The sequence below is a fragment of the Heliangelus exortis genome, chromosome 24 (assembly GCF_036169615.1).
Source record: "Heliangelus exortis chromosome 24, bHelExo1.hap1, whole genome shotgun sequence".
Classification (NCBI taxonomy): domain Eukaryota; kingdom Metazoa; phylum Chordata; class Aves; order Apodiformes; family Trochilidae; genus Heliangelus; species Heliangelus exortis.
In genome coordinates this window covers 5,728,753-5,746,398 of record NC_092445.1, presented here as the reverse complement: position 1 = coordinate 5,746,398, position 17,646 = coordinate 5,728,753, and the positions used below count along the sequence as shown (strand labels likewise).

The following is a 17,646-nucleotide window of genomic DNA, read 5'->3' as shown; positions in this document are numbered from 1 at the left end:
GCGCCCGCCGAGCGCGGGTTCATCCCTGTCCACCTCGCAGCCGGGCTCTCTCCGGGGCCGTTTCCGCCCCCAAATCCCGACGCCCGGTCTGGCCTGCCGGCGGGACAGAACCGGCACTTACCGGCGGGTCCTGCGGGCGGCTGCCGCTGATCCGAGAGGAGCGGGCGTTGGGTGCGGGGTCCCCGGGGCTGAAGGCGACGCGCTGGTCCCGCAGCCCCGAGCCCTGCGAGCCCGAACGCGTGAGAAACAAAAGGTATTTGCTGACGTGGGCGTTGGACAGAGACGCCCGAGGGCTGGGGACACAATTAAAGGGGCAACGCACCGATTGCAGGCGCAGCCCAGCGGCTTCTTCCGCCTGATCGCCCCACAGCCGAGGCTGCTCGCCTCTTCTCTACTCACACGTCGCCCGGGAGGGGATGGGATGCCCTAGATGCCTCCTTCTCACACCTTTATGTGTAGCGGGGGGCCCTGATGACCCGAATCCTTCTTTAAAGCGCCTCTAGCTTTCTCTAGAAGATCTAACGCGTATTTTTTGATATTCATATCTGCTAGGTTCTCAAAAATACACGGTTTGATAGCCCAGTACCTGAACCTCTCACCTCTCACTCGGAGTTTGGTATTTTTCTCCTTCCTCTTCTTGCCACCAGGGTGTTTTCTGTGCTCTTGACACCCCAATCCTTCTCATAAATACTTGTTTTCCCATGGGAGTCATTCTGCCTGAACCATTCCTTTGTGTCCCTTTTACCCTTCCCGTCCATGAACTGAATACATTGCATCTTTAAACAATTTATGTGCCTTTCCTCACTATAGCAAAAGTGGAAAGACATCTTAAGACTCTTTCGTCTGATACTTAGAACTAACCTTCCGGTAGACCTTCTACATTTATTCATATTCCATTTATATCCATTTATATTGTAACAATATTTTTCACCATCTTAATTCCTCTTCTTAATAAACATGCACAATTTTGTACATTCCATCCTCTTTCAAATGCAGGCCATGCTCCTAAAGTCTTTCATGAAACCCATTCTGTTTATGTAGGACTCCACTCTGTACGTGACCATCTTAAATTAATCATTCTTGAGCATGGAAACGATTGGAATTTATACAGTATTTCACTTTAATCTTTTCAGTCCACTGGGCAATGGTGTTAATTATCAACTGAAAACATTTTAATCTGATGTACCTTGAGTTGACACAGCACATCTGCTAGGACCAGGCAATAGAATTTAAGAAGTAGGGGGAAAAAATGCAGTGCTATCTAGAGTAGCCTAAATGAGAATTTTAAAAGGTGTTCCAAGTGCTTTACTTCAGAAACCTTGCCAAGAAGCCTGCCTGCTGCAGTTAGGAACAGCCATAGAGCAGACTGGTTTTCTCACACGTAGGAACTGATTTTGTTCTGTTTCACGAAAAATCCCTGATTCTAGAAATGTGTTTAGTTGTTTAATTTAGTCCTTTGCTTTGTAATTTCTAAATTTTACAATTATAAATATGCAGCATCTTATTTAATAACACAGCACTCTTACTGTACTGGCTTGCACTGGAATAGATCCTGGAATGGGCTTGGAGATGTATAAAGGTCCTTCAATCTACCCATAAGTACATCTGCATTATGGTATTTAAAATAGCAGTTTTTAAAATCAGGGCATCTCCCAAAGTGTTAACTCTTGTTTAATTTAGGGAGTATTCTAGTTTTCTGTTTCATACAGAGAGAAGAAACCACCAAGTTTCCAAAAACTGAGGTATTCAAATTTTTCTGTCATTTAGAAACAGCTGCCAATACCTATAACTATTATTTACCAATAATATTTACCAATAACTGTTATTTATTTAGATATTTGGGGATGACATTTAAAGTTGCTGTGCACAGCACATTGTTTGAGTTTATTGTGGGGTGGTCTTTGTTTTGATTTGATTCTTGCTTGGTTATTTTTTTTCTTTTTAATTCAGTAAACATGGACACTTGCCTATAAACATTTAAGAAGTTGTTCTATTCACTGGCTGTGTTTTACTAAAAGTTCTCTGCTGACCTACATGGCAGAGATGATGACATCTCAACTCTAACTCCAGATCTAAAAGCAGCTCTGTGTGGGCACACACATCACATGGATGTGTATAAACGGAGCAGCTGGCAAGGTTTCAACAACTTCATGCCCTTTATATTCTCATACATGTTACTAATATTTGTAGACCTGTCAGAAATCTGCATTTCAAACAACCCAACAACAGGCAAACCCCAGACTCCCTTCAGTTATTTGGCTGACCTGTTACCAGTGGCCTCTTAAGAGAAGAAATACATTTTTATGTGCTTGTTAAATAACACTGTCAACCTCCGTTGAATTAAAAAATCTTTAGCAAAAAATCTACTATTCAAAATGTTTTAATGATTTTAAGAAGTATTGAAATATGACTTCTGAAACAAATATATATAAACCTAAAAAGTCTAACAAAAGTGGACAGATGTCACTGCTGGAATGAAAACAGTGAAAAGAGAGAGGGGGCTATTACATTTTTCATTGATTCAAGACACTAAATCAAGAGGTAATATAGGCTTTAAATATTGTAGTCTGTAAAAGGAGTTTTTAGAATGTCCATTTGTGAAATATCCAGTGTAATTAAAAATTATCTAGAAAGAATATCTGGGAGCCTGGTCCCCCTGCCCACCCTGCACCACATGCATTTTAGTGGAGGCATTTGACAGCATTTTTTATTTTCTAGGATCAGTAACTGCTTCCCAGGTGCATGGAATGAAAAATTAAAAGCTTTGAAAAGACTTTAAAAAGTTAAGATTATTATAAAACTACAAAACCTGGTACAGTAACAAAGCCAGTGTTAATAATATAAAAGCTTTTCTAGAAAAAAAAAAAAAAAAGCGAGTTGGCTGGGTTTTAAGTTGACAGCATTGTTTTAATCATCCTCTACCAAGAATATGGTTCTTGTGTGCAAACCGTGGAATTAATTTTTAATTCCTGGAAATTGAAACGTGAGTCTTAATCTAGACACTCTATGGGTTTACTCAGTCCATTTTTGTATGGTAAGAAATCAAAGCAACCCTCTTAGAGAGTTTTATTTTCTAGACAATCAGAAAAAATCCAGAATGCTCCAAGATCCACAAATATAGTTAAGTCACTTCTACAAATAAGGTTTGGTTTATAAGAATTTGTCATTTAAACTAGACTAAAGGACTTCAGTTATGAAACTGCCTTACAAAACATCAGTAAATTAAATGACCACATTTGGAAGAATTACAAGGTCTTGCACCAAGAGGTTAAACACGCTACAAATACCAGTGCAGCATGTATTCCTTTTGGGAAATACAATGCAGTTATGTGCAAAAGTACTTTCAAAGGTGTACTCCTAAACAAAGTCAATTACATAGAGCTAAGATCTGCAATCTGCATGGCCTTTAAAAAACTTTGAGAAAGAGATTGTATTACAAATAACTTTCCTAAAAACATTTTTGAGTCTTTACCACTTGATTAGTTTAAAAGAGCTACATCGTCTTCTCAAAGCTTGTAGAGGCTGGATCTACAATGGAAGATTTCAGGAAACACATCCAAAAACTAAGTGGAAAGCACAGCAAACATTTACATGAACATCATCTTTACATGAATGAATGTGGATGAAGTACATCCTTCTCTATATACTGAAGGACTCCACCGAAAACAAAGCAGCACAATATGACAGATCCACAGGAAACATCGATTTGGGTGGCCACCTTCAACCCAGAATGTGAACAGCAACCCCCCCCCCCCCCCACATCCCCTACCCTGTGTTGCACAAGCCTTGACACAGCTCCATTCTCTATGCACAAGACACACAAGAACAACCTCTAAGACCAAAGAAAACAGCTTGAAGTAAAACCACAGAAGGTCCCTGCAGTCATTCCTTCAGCTCTGATTACCGACAGACTTCCACAAGAGCGTCACTTTCCCTACTCTGAATGGCTTCACCCTTTCAGAGTTAGCCAGCCCACAGCTCAGCACAGCTCAGCTGTGTGAGAAGCTGCATCTTCTGACAGTTTAATTGTGATGAGCTGATATTCCATATCTATCAGGCAACACTTACAATGAGGTGGCATCTTTATGCTAGAATGACCAGAAATTGGGATGCCTGGTCGCTGTTTATGATTTTGGATTCCTATTTACATTCTTACTCCACTTTCATTAGCAAGTGAGTCTCCTAACAAACACAGATATTGTGACTCTTTTTCCCACACAGACTCTTTTTCTCACACACAAAAGTCCTTCCTTTATCAGATTAAGCAGATGCAAAAAAAATACCCTCTGATGTTGGATGGACTCAACAAAAAAAGAGTCTTATTTCACAGTATATTTCAGTTCTCTCTGAACCAACAGTAGGTTGATGCATTTTCTTCTAAAGCTTCCTGGCTTGAGTTTTGATAAGTTGTATCAATTTGGTACTGGAAAAGAAGAAGAAACAAAAAAAAGAAAAAAAAATCACCTCCTTTAAAAGCCAACCTTTATCTATCTCAGCAAAGAAACATGGGGTCCACGCTGAAGTTTAAATAAAACAAAACAACCCCTGGATAAATTCACATAACAACATAAATTATGAGAAGGATCAGGGAGGACTAAAACAAAATACAGTAAAAGATAAAGAAAAGGACTTGTGCACAAAGAGGCTAGTAAAAATTTCTGAGATTTTCTACCCAGCTGTTTCAAAAAGGATATTCAGAGCTCTTTTATGCATTGCGCGGATATTTGTATATAACTGCTCCTCACTTACATCAGGTCTGAATCTGGCTATTTAACCTATCAGAATTCCCAAGTAACCTGACTTGGGAATTGCATTGAACTTCTACTGTAAAAAGCTGAAGAGAACTGAGCAGTTCACTTCGTCTAAACTCAGAGACCAGGACACTACACCATAATCTGTGCTTAATGTTTCTTCAGCCAAGATTACTAATGTCTGAATGACATTATAGACACATCTGAAGATTTGTAGTCCAAGCTCTTGAGAGACGAAGATGCAGTAAAAACAATTCAGAAAGAGAAGCTTGTTCTCCAGATACCTGCAATTATGTATTTATTCTTACTGTCTGTGCTTTCATCAGCAGCACATTTTGTTACCCTGGTTTGTCTGCCCTGGTTTCCATGTCAAATCCAGTCTAAGCAAACACTTAAGGTTTACAATTTAGATAATACTGTCCTAATACAGCAGGATCATAGCTTAGTTTAGAAAAGTCCAAGGTAAAGGATGAAAACTACATTTCTTTTAATGTACTCTTCAGATAGCAGATGTTTTGACATCAGGGATTAAGGACCACGAGAGCATTATTGGAAAAAAATCTGTTATCAAAACAAAGATGTTCCACCTGCAAATTCAAAACTAGAAGGCAGAGACACCACTGGAAATTGCTCAAGTACAACCTCTGTAAACCCCAGTCAGAAGATTCTTCACAGGTTTCTGGTGCACAGAACTGAAAAAATTCCACTTCTCACCACTTTTCTATTTAAAAAGTGGAATAATAAAAACCAGCATAGTCTCACCCATTGGCCAGATACTCAGTTCTCTGTTACAGACTGAAGACTGCCTGAGAGACACTCTCCTCCACTGCTACATAAGTGTTTCTCTGTCTGATAAGCTCCTGTGGATTTCCTGCTTGTCATCCCCATCAGCATCATCATCCTCAGTGGGATCATTTTCTTCTCCAGACTCCACATATATGGGCCAATCATTATCAGCATCCCCCTTCTCCTGGCCTTCTGATGAAGGTTCCATCAGGCTGAGGTTGATGGGCATTGAGTCCTCGTGGGTAGTGGTCACACAGGTGCAGCTGTCACACAAGCCAAAGCGTCGTAACCCTTGAGACAGGCTACTTGTGAATGTTCTCCTGCAACCTTTACAGATAATTGGCTTGTTGGATCGATGCACCTGAAGTTAAACATAAAACATTATGGTAAAAATTACAATCTACTTTCTTGCTTTAACTCCTTCTGGAGTGCTGGTTTATCTTCCTAGAACAGAAAAAAAAAAAAAAAAAAAAGCCTACACTTTAGCTAAAGGGCAGATTATCCCATTGCAAAGATTTGGAGCTATGTAAGTAATAACGAACCAAACCATCAACTTCCAGTTTATCTGACACTGGAAACAATCGTTTCGCTCAGCATATTTGGGGAAGCACCACTGGGCAACACCCAAAAGTTTAAAATGTTTCCTGAGAGAATATAAAGTCCCAGACTTACGCTCAGAGCATGACTGCGGAGGTGTTCCTGCCGTGTGAAACGCTTCCCACATGTCTCACAGGGATAGGGCCTCTCCCCTGTGTGGGAGCGAATGTGCCTTTTGAGGATTCCTTTCTGCTTAGCCGTGTAGGGACAGAATGGACATTTGTGAAGCTTGATTGGCACAACCAACACATCACCTTTTGGAAAACAAACAAACAAACAAACAACAAACAAACCGCAATGCATTAGGGTAGGCTGTTCACCAACGTTTGCTGTGTTGGCTTCTTATCCTCCTTGATGCTAATTGGAGTCAAGGTAATTGCACTTTCCTCTCTGTACTTGGCTTACCTGGATTTTCTGTAGGTTGTGCAATTTCAGGAGACATTCATGCAGCTGCAGGTGATCCCTTGACAATCAGCCTGACTGTACTTGCAAAGCTGATACTCTAAGGGAGTTGGCTCACAACAGAAAAACAAATGAATTTTAAGAAGCCATTTAATTAAGTGCTTTTCGTGCAGTGAGTCTCTGCATTATCTCAGCCTGAAAAAAGTCTCCTACTTCCTTTTGTTTTTAAGATACCATTAGTGTTAAACAGCATTAGAAACTAAAATCTTTAACACAAATTACAGGTAGAAGTGGTGTATTGTTTCCCATGTGCTTTTACACTGCATAAATTTAGATAGGGGAACCCATCTAAAAATCTGAATGCTTGTTTCTACTGCCAGTTGCTTTTGCCTTTCTATTACAAATAACAAGGGGAAGGACTCCAATACATTTGCTTATGAAATTTTACTTTTCTTAAAATCAAACCGTATGCACACAAGTAATATGTAATTTATGAATCTGAACATAAAAAGGATTAAGTTTGAAGATGACATCTCACATGAACATAGTTATTGCCAAGTTTCTCAGCCCAGATATGAATCTCCTTCCCAGCATAAGGGCCTAGAGGCTGAGGTTTCCCTGTTTCAGGTACTGATTCAGGAAGTGTTGATATATAAGACCCTGAGCTCTCTAACAGTTACACCAAAGTAGGTGCAGCAGAGCTTTCCTTGTAGGAAGCTGTGTCCTCTCCAACTCAGACTCCAAAAAAGGAGTGTCTAGTGCTAATGGTTATCAAGTGAAATTCATCTTACCCAATTTTGGATTTTCACAAGGCATTCTTGTTCCCTGCTGGGCACTTAGATCTTCCTTTAAAAAAAGAAAGCAGTCCCTAGACCTGCCTTACTTCCAGGCTCTCCAGAGGTGGCTATTGATCTTCCACCAGCTGTAAAAGGTACCAGGATGACTGGAACAAACATGGACACTTGAACATAAGTGGCATTTACTTCATCTGTCAGTCTGGATGCATGAGAGAGACACTCTTTCACCAGGACCTTGTATTTCTCATTCCTGGTGTCTTGTGAGTACACTAAGATTGAAGGAGCACTAAAAACTGAGATACTTCCATTCTACTAAATGCTTACAATCTTCAGTTTTAGCAGGGAAATGAAACTAGGGCAAGGTTTGGGTTTTTTCCCCCTACTCCTATTTAAAGCACATCTACCATTAGCATTTCTAACACCTTGACATAACACCTGATGCTCTCTATCAATTTCTAGCAGCATTTCCCTTTTAATGACTCAGAAACAAGCTGGAGGTTTCAAGATGGGGAAAAAAGTCAGCAAAGTCTGTGTGCTAGATGCTCTTGCCTTGCTGCAGGTCAGAAACCACAAGCAGGATCTTTGACATCACTCTGGTAACTTCGGACTCTTAAGACTGGATTTGTGATTTGTCAGATTCCCTATTTTCAGGCAGTGAGGTATTCTTGGTTGATTGACTTTAAGATGACACATGCATGCTTGAAATGATGTGAAGGCAAGTTTGCTGTCTAGAAGTAGAATAATCAGGGAGAGATTTCCTCTCTGTTGCCCACACCATGACTGCATTTGTCACCTCCTGAGCAGTGATGGCACTTGCAGCATTGTTCAGAGCCACCTCCCTTCTTTATGAGGCAGTTTGGACAAGGCAAGTTGTGTGCCAACACTGCCAAAAGCAGATAAAATGCCCAAATCCTTACTGTCCACTTCAGGAGAAACACATGGACATGACCTTCCTCTTCTTCAGGTCCCTGACACTGCAGCTAGGTGACATTCATGCCACCAAGAGACATCCCAACAGGTGCTGGGCTTGGGAAAGCAAGCAGAACCTCAGTGACCAACAGCTGAAAAGTATGTTTGTCCTAGAGGAGTCTTGTCTTTATGCAATACCACATAGTTTAAAGCTTTTGGTGCTCTTAAAGAATTTCTAGGTACCACTCAGTGTTGAACAAAACTGACTTCTGCCCTTTCAACGTTCAAAGTAACAGCACAAAGACCATTCAGCAGCACCCCATGTGCTGGCAGGACCTCCAGTGGAACAAGCTACTTCTGCTCTGTCAGGTTCTGCAGCAGATCCCTCTTGTGGCAGCTCCACTTACCTTTCTGATTGCTTTTTAATGCTAACATGAGGAAAGGAAGAATCTTTTTAAAAATTCACCTGCCATTCAACCAGATCCCAAATGTTTATTAAAGCAGTATCACCAACACCAAGCCCCAGCACCTGGATCCAAGGGGCTGTAAAAGCTGTTAGAAATACTTACCTCCCAAGTGCTGCACTGAATAAACGAGTACAGCTTTTCTTTTGAAGTCCAGAACAATAGTTTATTTTGCTACGGCATAATATTCAGCAATATATTCCTGAACAAGAAGGGGAGTAACAAAGGAAGTTGCACAACTACGAAGTTTCCTCCTCAATTATACAGACTACATCCCCCCTGAGTCCTCTCACCTGGGTCCTCACCATACCACTCGCTGTGAATGTCCATCATGGAACTCATGGCTACCCCTGCATCCTCTGGCCTACCCTCAAAGCCCCGGACAAAGTGATGAACCACATCATCCTTTCTCTGAGCTGAGCTGTTGCGCAACAGGACCTCTAGGAACTGTTTCATGTGATAATTATTGCAAGCCAGGTCCATGGCCTGCCTGCTGTGGAGCCCCTCTTCCATCTGCTCCAGGGACAGTGCGGTTGGGTACTGTGGCGGCTGATCACCCACTTCCACCTCGATTTCATCCGAGTCAAACTCTACTTTGGGTTCCACCACCTTGGGCAGTGATGAGTTGATTTTGTCTGGAGAGTCACTATTCACGGGGTCCCTGACCACGAGCTCCAGGGGGTGGCAGCTGCTGCATTCCCCACAGGGAGGATCTCTCTGGCAATCCGAGATCCTTTCCTTTTCCTGCAGCGAAGAGACAGAGGCAGAGCACTGGCTCTTGGAGCTGTAAGAGGTGCCCTCCCTCGCAGAACCAGTGCTCCCACTATCAGCTTGATAGAAAGCTGCTTCTCTCTCTATTTTCCTGCAGATATCTAACGATGACCTGATGTACGTTTTGCAGAAGTTGACCACATCGGTCATCTGCAGGTAGCTGGCTGCAGACATCACCTCGATTACATTTTCCCCACAGAGATCCAGCTTCCCGGAATAAAGGAAGTCCAGAATGATGGAGAAGGCCTCCGAGGTGACAATGTCCAGCGAGGCGGTGCTGTGGCGCCCGCTGTCCTGGATGTAGTGGATGAGGAGGGCTCGGAAATAGCCGCTGTTGGCGAATAAAATGTTTTTGTGCGCTTTGAAGATCCTCCCTTCCACGATGATGCTGCAGTCGCAGAAGAAGTCCCGCTTGCGCTGCTCGTTCAGCTCTCCCAGCAGTTTGGTGTAGTACGACTGCATCTCCATCGCTGCTGCCGGGGACAACCACGAGGCACCGTTAACGGGAAGGGCTCGGGGCGAACGGGCACCGGGGAACCAAAGACCCGCCGCGGGGAACTTCTGGGGACCACAGGGGCCGCACCACCTCCCCACCCGCCCACCCCAACCCAACCCACCCTACCCGTCCCTTCCCCCTCTCCTCCCCTCCCATTCCGCCGCTCTGCCGACCCCCGGCACCACCCCGACCCTCCCGGGCCCGGGGCTCCCCGCCCCTCACCTCCACCACTGGCCTCCGGCCTCCCGGCAGGAGGAAGTGACGTAAGAGTGACGAGGAGGGTAAATATTGGTGACGTCAGACCGCCAAGATGGCGGAGGGGTGAGCTGGGGATCGCGGAGGGGGTGGACGGGCCGGGGAACAGGGACCGGGGAGGGATTCGGGATGGGTCCGTGCGGCGGGAGACGGGAAGGCCTGGGGAGAGGGAGGGTGGCCCCGGGAATCCCCGGGCTGGAGAAGGGAAGGGACCCTGGGAAAGAGGCAGGGCGCGGGGGGAGGCCGGGCAGGGCCGTGCCGGGCCGTGCCGGGCCGTGCCGGGGTCGGGGGTCGGCGGTGCGCTGAGGGCGGCCCTGACGCGGTTGTCCCCTGGCAGGGAGGAGGCGGGGTGGTGGCGGAGCTGGCTGCAGCAGAGCTACCAGGCTGTCAAGGAGAAGGTAAGAGGCGGCGGGACGGGCCCGAGGGGCGGCCCCGGGGCCGGGACCGTCCGGTGTACGGCAGGGCGGGCTGGGAGGTGTTCGTTGTAACTCTGGGGAGCTGAGGGGGGATCTTGTGGCTGAGGGCTCTCCTGATGTGAAATTCAGCACCTGAGCTGTGCAGGAGGTGTTTGCAGCATTGCTCTCTGATGTGTAATTTCCTGCATTGCTGGTGTTAATTACACACAAAATCAAAACAAGGCTTTTCCTAACCTACTTTTTACCATGCTTAGCTTGGAAAAAAACAAACAACCCACAGCGTTGTAACATGTTCCGGGCATAGCAGTTTCCCATCGTTACTTTGGTGCTTGCAGTCAGATCCCTTGCACGCACCAGGGGAAAGGCTCAGCTGGGTTAGAGGCTCTTGCACTTCACTCTTTGTGATGTGCCAGGTGTTGCCAGAGTGACTGTGGCTTTGCTGGAGAGCAAAATGATTACACGACTTGTCTGCCATATTCTTACAGTCCACAGAAGCTTTGGAATTCATGAAACGGGACTTGGCTGAGTTCACTCAAGTGGTGCAGCATGACACAGCCTGCACGATTGCTGCTACAGCCAGCGTGGTCAAGGACAAGCTGGCAGTGAGTACAGGAGTTAGAGGGCTGGGGTTCCTGCTGCAGAAAGCAAAGCAAGGGGGAAATAGGATATATCTGCTCCTGAGGATATGATCCTCTGAACAAACCCCAACCCATAACCATAAACTTCAGGTTCTAGACTCTCCCCAGTGCAGGTTTGGTGCTGAGCACTCTGTGGGATTCCCTTGCTGCAACAGTGAGGAACCTCTGGAGAAGGGTGCACATGAGTTCCCCGTGCTGTTCCTCTCCCTGTGGGACACCTGGGTGGGATACTGGCAGTGTCCCTGTAGTGACATCAGATCTCTGCACACATTGTCAGCCTAAGCCCTGCACAGCTGCTACTGTCCAACCCCCAAAGCTGGCTTTGTCCTTCCCCATAGAGCAGAGGCTCAGTTCCCCACAATCTTACTTCTGTCTGAGGCTGGTGCCTGCCACCACATCCTTCTCCTTGCCCAGCCTGGTCACAAATCACCCCCTTAGCACTGTTTTGTAGGGAGAGACATCCTGCTTCCTTAAAGGAACCTATCCAGAAAAGACTGAGGCTCATCCTGCTGCCGCAAGCACTTTTACTGACACTGTGCTGCTTTTTCTCTTCAAGAGGACAGAAGGTACCTCAGGTGCAACTGAAAAGGTGAGGAAAGGGCTCTCTGACTTCCTGGGTGTCATCTCGGACACGTTTGCTCCCTCACCAGATAAGACCATTGACTGCGATGTCATCACATTGATGGCAACACCCACAGGGACCACAGAGCCCTATGACAGTGCCAAGGTGAGTGCCGCATTCCTGGAGCTCCCCTCAGGGATGCAGAGTCCCTCCTGTCCCCTTGGAGCTCCACTGCTGCTCCTCCACTGACAGTTCCACTCTCTGTGTCTCCTCCTCCAGGCTCGCCTCTACAGCCTCCAGTCAGACCCTGCCACCTACTGCAATGAACCTGATGGTATGGGAGGGTCTGGGGGGTGCTGGCCCTTGCCTGGGCTCTCTGGGCCACCCTGAATTGCCCAGAGCCTTCCACCAGTGGTCCTACTGTCCAAGGGACCACTGTTTATGGAGAGGAGATTTGTCTGCTGCACTGGGGATTAGCTTAGACTGAGTGGATTTGAACTGGGGCTGTGTGGCCTCGTGCTGGCAGAGTTCCCATGACACTGGGTGGGCTCAGAGGGCCATGTCTCTCTCCTCTTTTGCCCCTTGCTCACCCCCCCATCTGGTCTGTTCCATAGCATTTTTTTCCAGTGAAACTTCCCAAAACTTCCTGCCTTGTTTGTGTCAAGGGCTGTGATCTCTGTGTTTGTCCTGCACAGGTCCTGCTGAGCTCCTTGAGGCCTGGCTCTGCCAGTTTAACCTGGAGGAGAGGAAAGGGGAGATTGCAGAGCTGCTGGCAACCAGCCCTTCCATCCGGGCTCTCTACACCAAAATGGTAGGGACCTGCCTGCCTCCTGCAGTGGGTGACATGGGACATGGTGCATGGAAGCCCTGAGCTGCTTGGCCCTGGGGCAGGTGGTGGAAAAGACCATGTCTGTAGGGTGGAGTGGCACAGAGAGATTGGGGTTCATCCTCCTGATGTGTGTCAGAGCCTGTGCCAGTGCTGGTCCCACATCTGTATACCTCAAAGTGCTGGTTATGAGTGTGGCTGCCAGGCCAGGGAGGAGAGGGGAGCAAGGCAGCAACCACAGCCCTCCCTCTGGAGTGACCCTCTGTGGCTTTTCTGGTGTTCCCCCAGGTCCCTGTGGCTGTTTCCCACTTGGAGTTCTGGCAGCGCTACTTCTATAAAGTGCATCGCCTGGAGCAGGTAGGGGGGGGGGTCTGCCCTAGTGAGTGGGCACTGAGGCAGAAGATATTTTTCCTGGAAAAACAAGGATCTGGGCTAGCTTGTCTGTGTCCTTGTTGTCACTGACACTTTGGTGCCCAGGGGGGTGAGCAGCTGCTGACACTGAATCCCCTGCAGGATGAAGCTCGGAGAGAGGCTCTGAAGCAGCGAGCAGAGCAGAGCATTCACCAAGAGGAGCCAGGCTGGGAAGAGGATGAAGGCAAGAGAGATGATTTGGGATCTGCTGGGGAGAGGGGGGACTCATACACTCGGCAGGTCACAGACAGGGGGGTGGCTCCTCCTCACACCTCCATACTCAGCTCCCAGCCCACCCCTGCTGCACTGTCAGCTGCTGCTGTGCTTGCTGAAACAACTCTTGCTTCTCTTCTGCCTTCCTACAGAGGAGTTCTTGGGGATGTCACCCCTGCCTTGTGCAAATGTGAAATTTCCAGAAGCAGCAGAGAAAGAATCTGCCCCTGCAGCCCTGGAGGGAAGCCACCCCACTGCTCCCCAGGGGCCCTCAGAGGAAAGCTGGGCCATCCTCCCTCCAGAGCCAGCTCCAGCAGAGGGGAGCCCCTCAGAGAGCAGTGAGAGCATCTCCCTTGTGACTCAGATTGCAAACCCTGACTCTCTGCCTGCTGCACAGCTACAGACTGGAGCACAACCAGCTGGGACCAGAGACCTCTCCCAGAGGCTGCTGGAGGCCACCTCGGAAGAGCAGAGCTCCCTGCCAAAGCCCCCAGAACCTGGTCAGCCTTCTGCACCTGCCCAGGAGTCAGCAGCACCCTCAGAGCAACCATCTGTTACAGACCTCAAAGAGGTGGATAGCAAAGCCCAGGGCAGGACAGAGACTCTGAAAGAGGAAGGACCAACAGATCTACGAGTCTTTGAGCTGAACTCAGATAGTGGGAAATCCACTCCCTCCAACAATGGCAAGAAAGGTGCGTGTGTGGGGCCAGCACAGGGCCTGGAAACCTTCAGCTTTTGGGGATGAGGCCTGATTTTGTGATGATGGGGAGGAGAAAAGGGATTTTGCCTAAATTGCCCAGGCAGGTTAGATCCAAAGCTGTCTAATGGCCAAAATGAAAGTGGAAGCAAATCTTTGTGCTATTGTGCAGGGACAAGTTTGCCTCATCAGATAGTGACAATCTGCTCCCAGCAGCTGCTGTGGTCTGGCCTCTCTCCTGATATCCATTCCTGTCCTCCCACAGGAGAACAGAGGCTAAGACTCCTCCAGGACCCTGAGGAAGGACATATTGCAGCTCTGGCAGACACTGTTGCCAAACCTGTCATTGCAGGGGCTTCTGCCTTCAGCAGAGCCTTTTGCAGCTCCCCCAGAGTGGTTATGTCAGTTATAGGATTATAAAGCCTCTGGAAATCCAGCAAAGTGGCCAAGGATCATGAACTGGGTCTGTGAGCTGAATGAAATTAGACAAGAAGTAAAAAATCCATTGGCTGTACAGAGCAGAACACGGAACACACCTGAACACACCTCCTGGGTACAGGGGAGGCTGTGATCTGTTTAGGGAACATAGGGTTCCCTTCTTTCTGCATGTCACCCCCCCATGGTGTCCCTGCTGCTCCTCCACCCCAGGAAGTTGTTCTTTCTGCTGGAGACTATGGCAGTCCCCATGTCTAAGTCACTCCTGTCATTCCTCACCTGTTGTATTTTCTGTGTGACTGGAGCATGACACATCCCACTTCTCCCAGGCCAGAGGAGGTGTTTCAGCATCCACCTCCCATGTGCTCTGAGCAGCTCTTGCTGCCAGGGCACTGGGACTGCCCCTCCTCAGGCAGGCTGTTCTAGATCTGAGCCTCATGAGTGCCAGGGTTTTGTTGACCTGCTGGGGCAGCTGAGGACTTTGGACAATGCCTGGAGAGCAGGTGCAGCTCTGAGGGCTCAGTCATGGTGTTTGTGGTTCCAGGCTCCAGCACTGACATCAGCGAGGACTGGGAGAAGGATTTTGATTTGGACATGACTGAGGAGGAGGTGCAGCTGGCACTCTCGAAGGTGGAGGTGTCTGGGGAGGTGAGTGGAGGGGAGGTGCTCTCTCAGGCAAGAAGTTTCCTCACAGGAACCTGGGAGCTCCTGGGGGTGATGCTCTGTGACCTGGAGAGGACCTACAGAGAGAATCCCTCTGCTCCCAGTCCTTCTGCAGCACATTGCAGTGAGATGTGGCTGCTGCTGGCCTGGCTGGGCAGGAGCAACTCACAGGAGGCTTCTCTGAGTTGTGACTCACTCTTTGAGGACACAGCATGGGATCTCACCAGGGGGGGCAGGGGTGTTGGCCGGAGCAGTGAGTGGCTGTTTGGCTGTGCTTAAAGAGGGATGAGTGTGCGAGTTCCTGTGGTGAGGGTGTGGGAGTATGGGGATACATCAGGCTCTGCACTGACTCAGGTGCCCTGTTGAGTTACAGAAACAAACTGAGGGCTGTTAACTCTTGTTTGCAGCTGGAAGATGAAGAGTGGGAAGACTGGGAATAAAAGGACTGCTTCCAGTGTGTGTCACAGGCTCATTTCCACCATCGAATGTGAATTAAATCACGGACTGGCTGTTCCTTTGTGTGTAACTGTGCTGGGGATTGCAGTTCGGGGCTGGAGCCTGCTAAGTCCTGTGGGCAACTCGAATGACCCCTTCAGACCTGGAGGAGGAGGAAGCAGTTCACTCGTACACGTAGCTGGTAGGGAGCCTGTCTTCTCAGTAGGTCCTATAAAATGGTCAAGGCAAAACTGACTGCCCTGAAAGCCTTGGGTAGAGGCAGATGTGATGCAGCGAGGAATTCCTTGGGAGAGCTGGGGCACCTGGACACCCAGCAGGTTTACTTGGTGCCCCCAGACTGCTGGTTGGCTGATTTGATTGTGTGTGTGTGTGTCACCTGCAGCACAACAGGGCAGAGGCTCTTGTATGCAGTCTGTGCCTACTCACTGCTCTGCACTGCTTTCTGGGCCACCCCTGGAGAGAGCCCCTGTGCAAGGAGCAGGCAGGGGCTGGAGGGGCTGCAGAGGGAGACCCTTCTGCTCTGCCACCTTTTGCTGCAGAGGAAAGCAGTTGATTTGTGGCTTTGGTCCGAAGCTGGGCTGTGCTGGAAGGAGCCAAATTCCCTGCCAAACCCTGAGCTTCTGCCTGGCTTGTCTTTGAACTTTTCTTTTTTAATGGCAGCTCCTGGTTCCTGCTGCAAGAGCAGCAGCTCCTCTGGGAATCAAGGCCTGCTGCCTTCCCCTTTGCAGCTGCACTGCCTTCCTCCACTGGGTTTTGTGTACTTCAGAATTAAATTTCCCAAGCAAAGTACTCATGGCTTGCTCTTAAGCCCTTCTGGGCCAGCAGTGGTTTGGGTCACTCTGGGAATCCCTGCCCAGTTCAGGCCTTGCAAAGCCCCAGACTGGCCCACTGACCACTTTAACCTCTGCCTTGGCACTGGGACTCAGCCATTCCCTCTCCCAGCCCTGGGGGAAGGCAGAAGAACCCAAGCACTTGTGGTATCTGTTGGCTGAGGCTGTCTGTCCACTCGTCTGGCTCCCTGGGCACCCAGTGGCCACCTTGCTGTACCCACTTGGGTTCTTTCCCTGAAGCCCCCCCTGACTGCTTGCAATGCTTTCTTAGACCCATGGCCTCTTACTGGAGCATTCGCCTTCTAATGGCCTGAGATGCCCCTCTCATAATACACAGTTATCTGAAAGGGACAGAGCCCTCCCTGCTGTCTCTGGCCTTCTAGGTGGTGGTTTAACCTGATGCCATTGTCCTGCACCCTTCCAGGGCTGCTTCCCTGGAGCTATGGGTTTCCTTCTGATTTTGGATAGGATTGACCTAGCTGAACTTGGAAGAGTTGGGCTTTTGGGTTGCTTTGGGAGTTTTTTTCCCCTTTGGGGAAAGATACAGCTGCCTACACAGGTAGATTGGTGGCAGAGGTGACTTCAGGTGTTTACGTGGGAGAGTGTCTTGTCCTGCAGAACCCACCAGGGCCCTGGCTGCAGCTCTCCTGTCCCTCTCGGTGTCTGCAGGCCCAGCAGAGCCTCTGGAACGTGCTGCAGCCTCACCCTGTCCTGGGATCCAATCTAACTGGAGCAGGAAAACCTGTGGGGAGGTGACAGTGACACCTGGGGGGTGTCAGGTTGGGGGGCTTGGGGTTGTGTCCCCTTGGGGCTTGGTGGTACAAGTTGTGACTGGTTCCCTGGGCTGCAGCAGAGCTCTGAGGATGCAGTGCTCTCATCTGTGCCACTTTTTTTTTTTTTTTCTTTCTTTAGTCAAATTAACCATTTGGTTGTCTGTGCAATAATTATCTGTTCTAAACTATTCCGCATCTCCCTGAGCCTTTTCTAGCTGGGGTGAAAAAACAGGAACAATTCTAACAGCTGGTAGTTTTGTAACGATGACTTTCTCCAAACCTTTTACAGACTTGCAGTTAACAGCAATTAAAGGAATTCTACATAGTCTCTGCCTGTGTTGGGTGTTCTCATTTCCTTTGCCTGCAGGATGGGGACCACTGTTTCCCAGGGGTCTGTGGGTTTGAATTTCCCTTTTCTGTCACCCAAGGGAGGTTTACCTCGGGCAGGTGGCCCCACACTGCCCCAGCCTGCTAAGAGACGGTGTCTGCAGTGTTCCC

The 17,646-nt window shown here is 48.1% G+C and overlaps 2 protein-coding genes across 2 annotated transcripts; one reads left to right on the top strand and one right to left on the bottom strand.

The window, feature by feature from the left end:
* Positions 1–2,679: 2,679 nt before the first annotated feature.
* On the bottom strand, positions 2,680–10,075 carry ZBTB8B (zinc finger and BTB domain containing 8B). Its single transcript, XM_071767740.1, has 3 exons — positions 9,000–10,075; positions 6,210–6,388; positions 2,680–5,898 (listed from the first exon to the last, which is right to left on the bottom strand). Exons 1-3 carry the CDS (start codon positions 9,943–9,945, stop codon positions 5,581–5,583), a joined length of 1,443 nt encoding a protein of 480 aa, XP_071623841.1. The 5' UTR covers positions 9,946–10,075; the 3' UTR covers positions 2,680–5,580.
* Positions 10,076–10,249: 174 nt separating this feature from the next.
* On the top strand, positions 10,250–17,476 carry BSDC1 (BSD domain containing 1). The gene is made up of 11 exons (XM_071767732.1): positions 10,250–10,294; positions 10,566–10,626; positions 11,130–11,246; positions 11,839–12,009; positions 12,124–12,178; positions 12,540–12,655; positions 12,959–13,027; positions 13,184–13,265; positions 13,447–13,986; positions 14,971–15,074; positions 15,497–17,476. The coding sequence occupies exons 1-11, from the start codon at positions 10,284–10,286 to the stop codon at positions 15,527–15,529; spliced, it is 1,359 nt and encodes a 452-aa protein (XP_071623833.1). The 5' UTR covers positions 10,250–10,283; the 3' UTR covers positions 15,530–17,476.
* Positions 17,477–17,646: the final 170 nt, after the last annotated feature.

Excerpts from the sequence above, each read along its gene's own strand:
- ZBTB8B (XM_071767740.1), bottom strand. The coding sequence starts at position 9,945 with ATGGAGATGCAGTCGTACTACACCAAACTGCTGGGAGAGCTGAACGAG. Across the intron at positions 6,389-8,999 it reads GTGGTATGGTGAGGACCCAG|GTGATGTGTTGGTTGTGCCA; the intron begins GTGAGAGGACTC and ends GTTTTCCAAAAG. Across the intron at positions 5,899-6,209 it reads TCCGCAGTCATGCTCTGAGC|GTGCATCGATCCAACAAGCC; the intron begins GTAAGTCTGGGA and ends GTTTAACTTCAG.
- BSDC1 (XM_071767732.1), top strand. Across the intron at positions 12,656-12,958 it reads GGGCTCTCTACACCAAAATG|GTCCCTGTGGCTGTTTCCCA; the intron begins GTAGGGACCTGC and ends GTGTTCCCCCAG. Across the intron at positions 13,028-13,183 it reads AAGTGCATCGCCTGGAGCAG|GATGAAGCTCGGAGAGAGGC; the intron begins GTAGGGGGGGGG and ends AATCCCCTGCAG.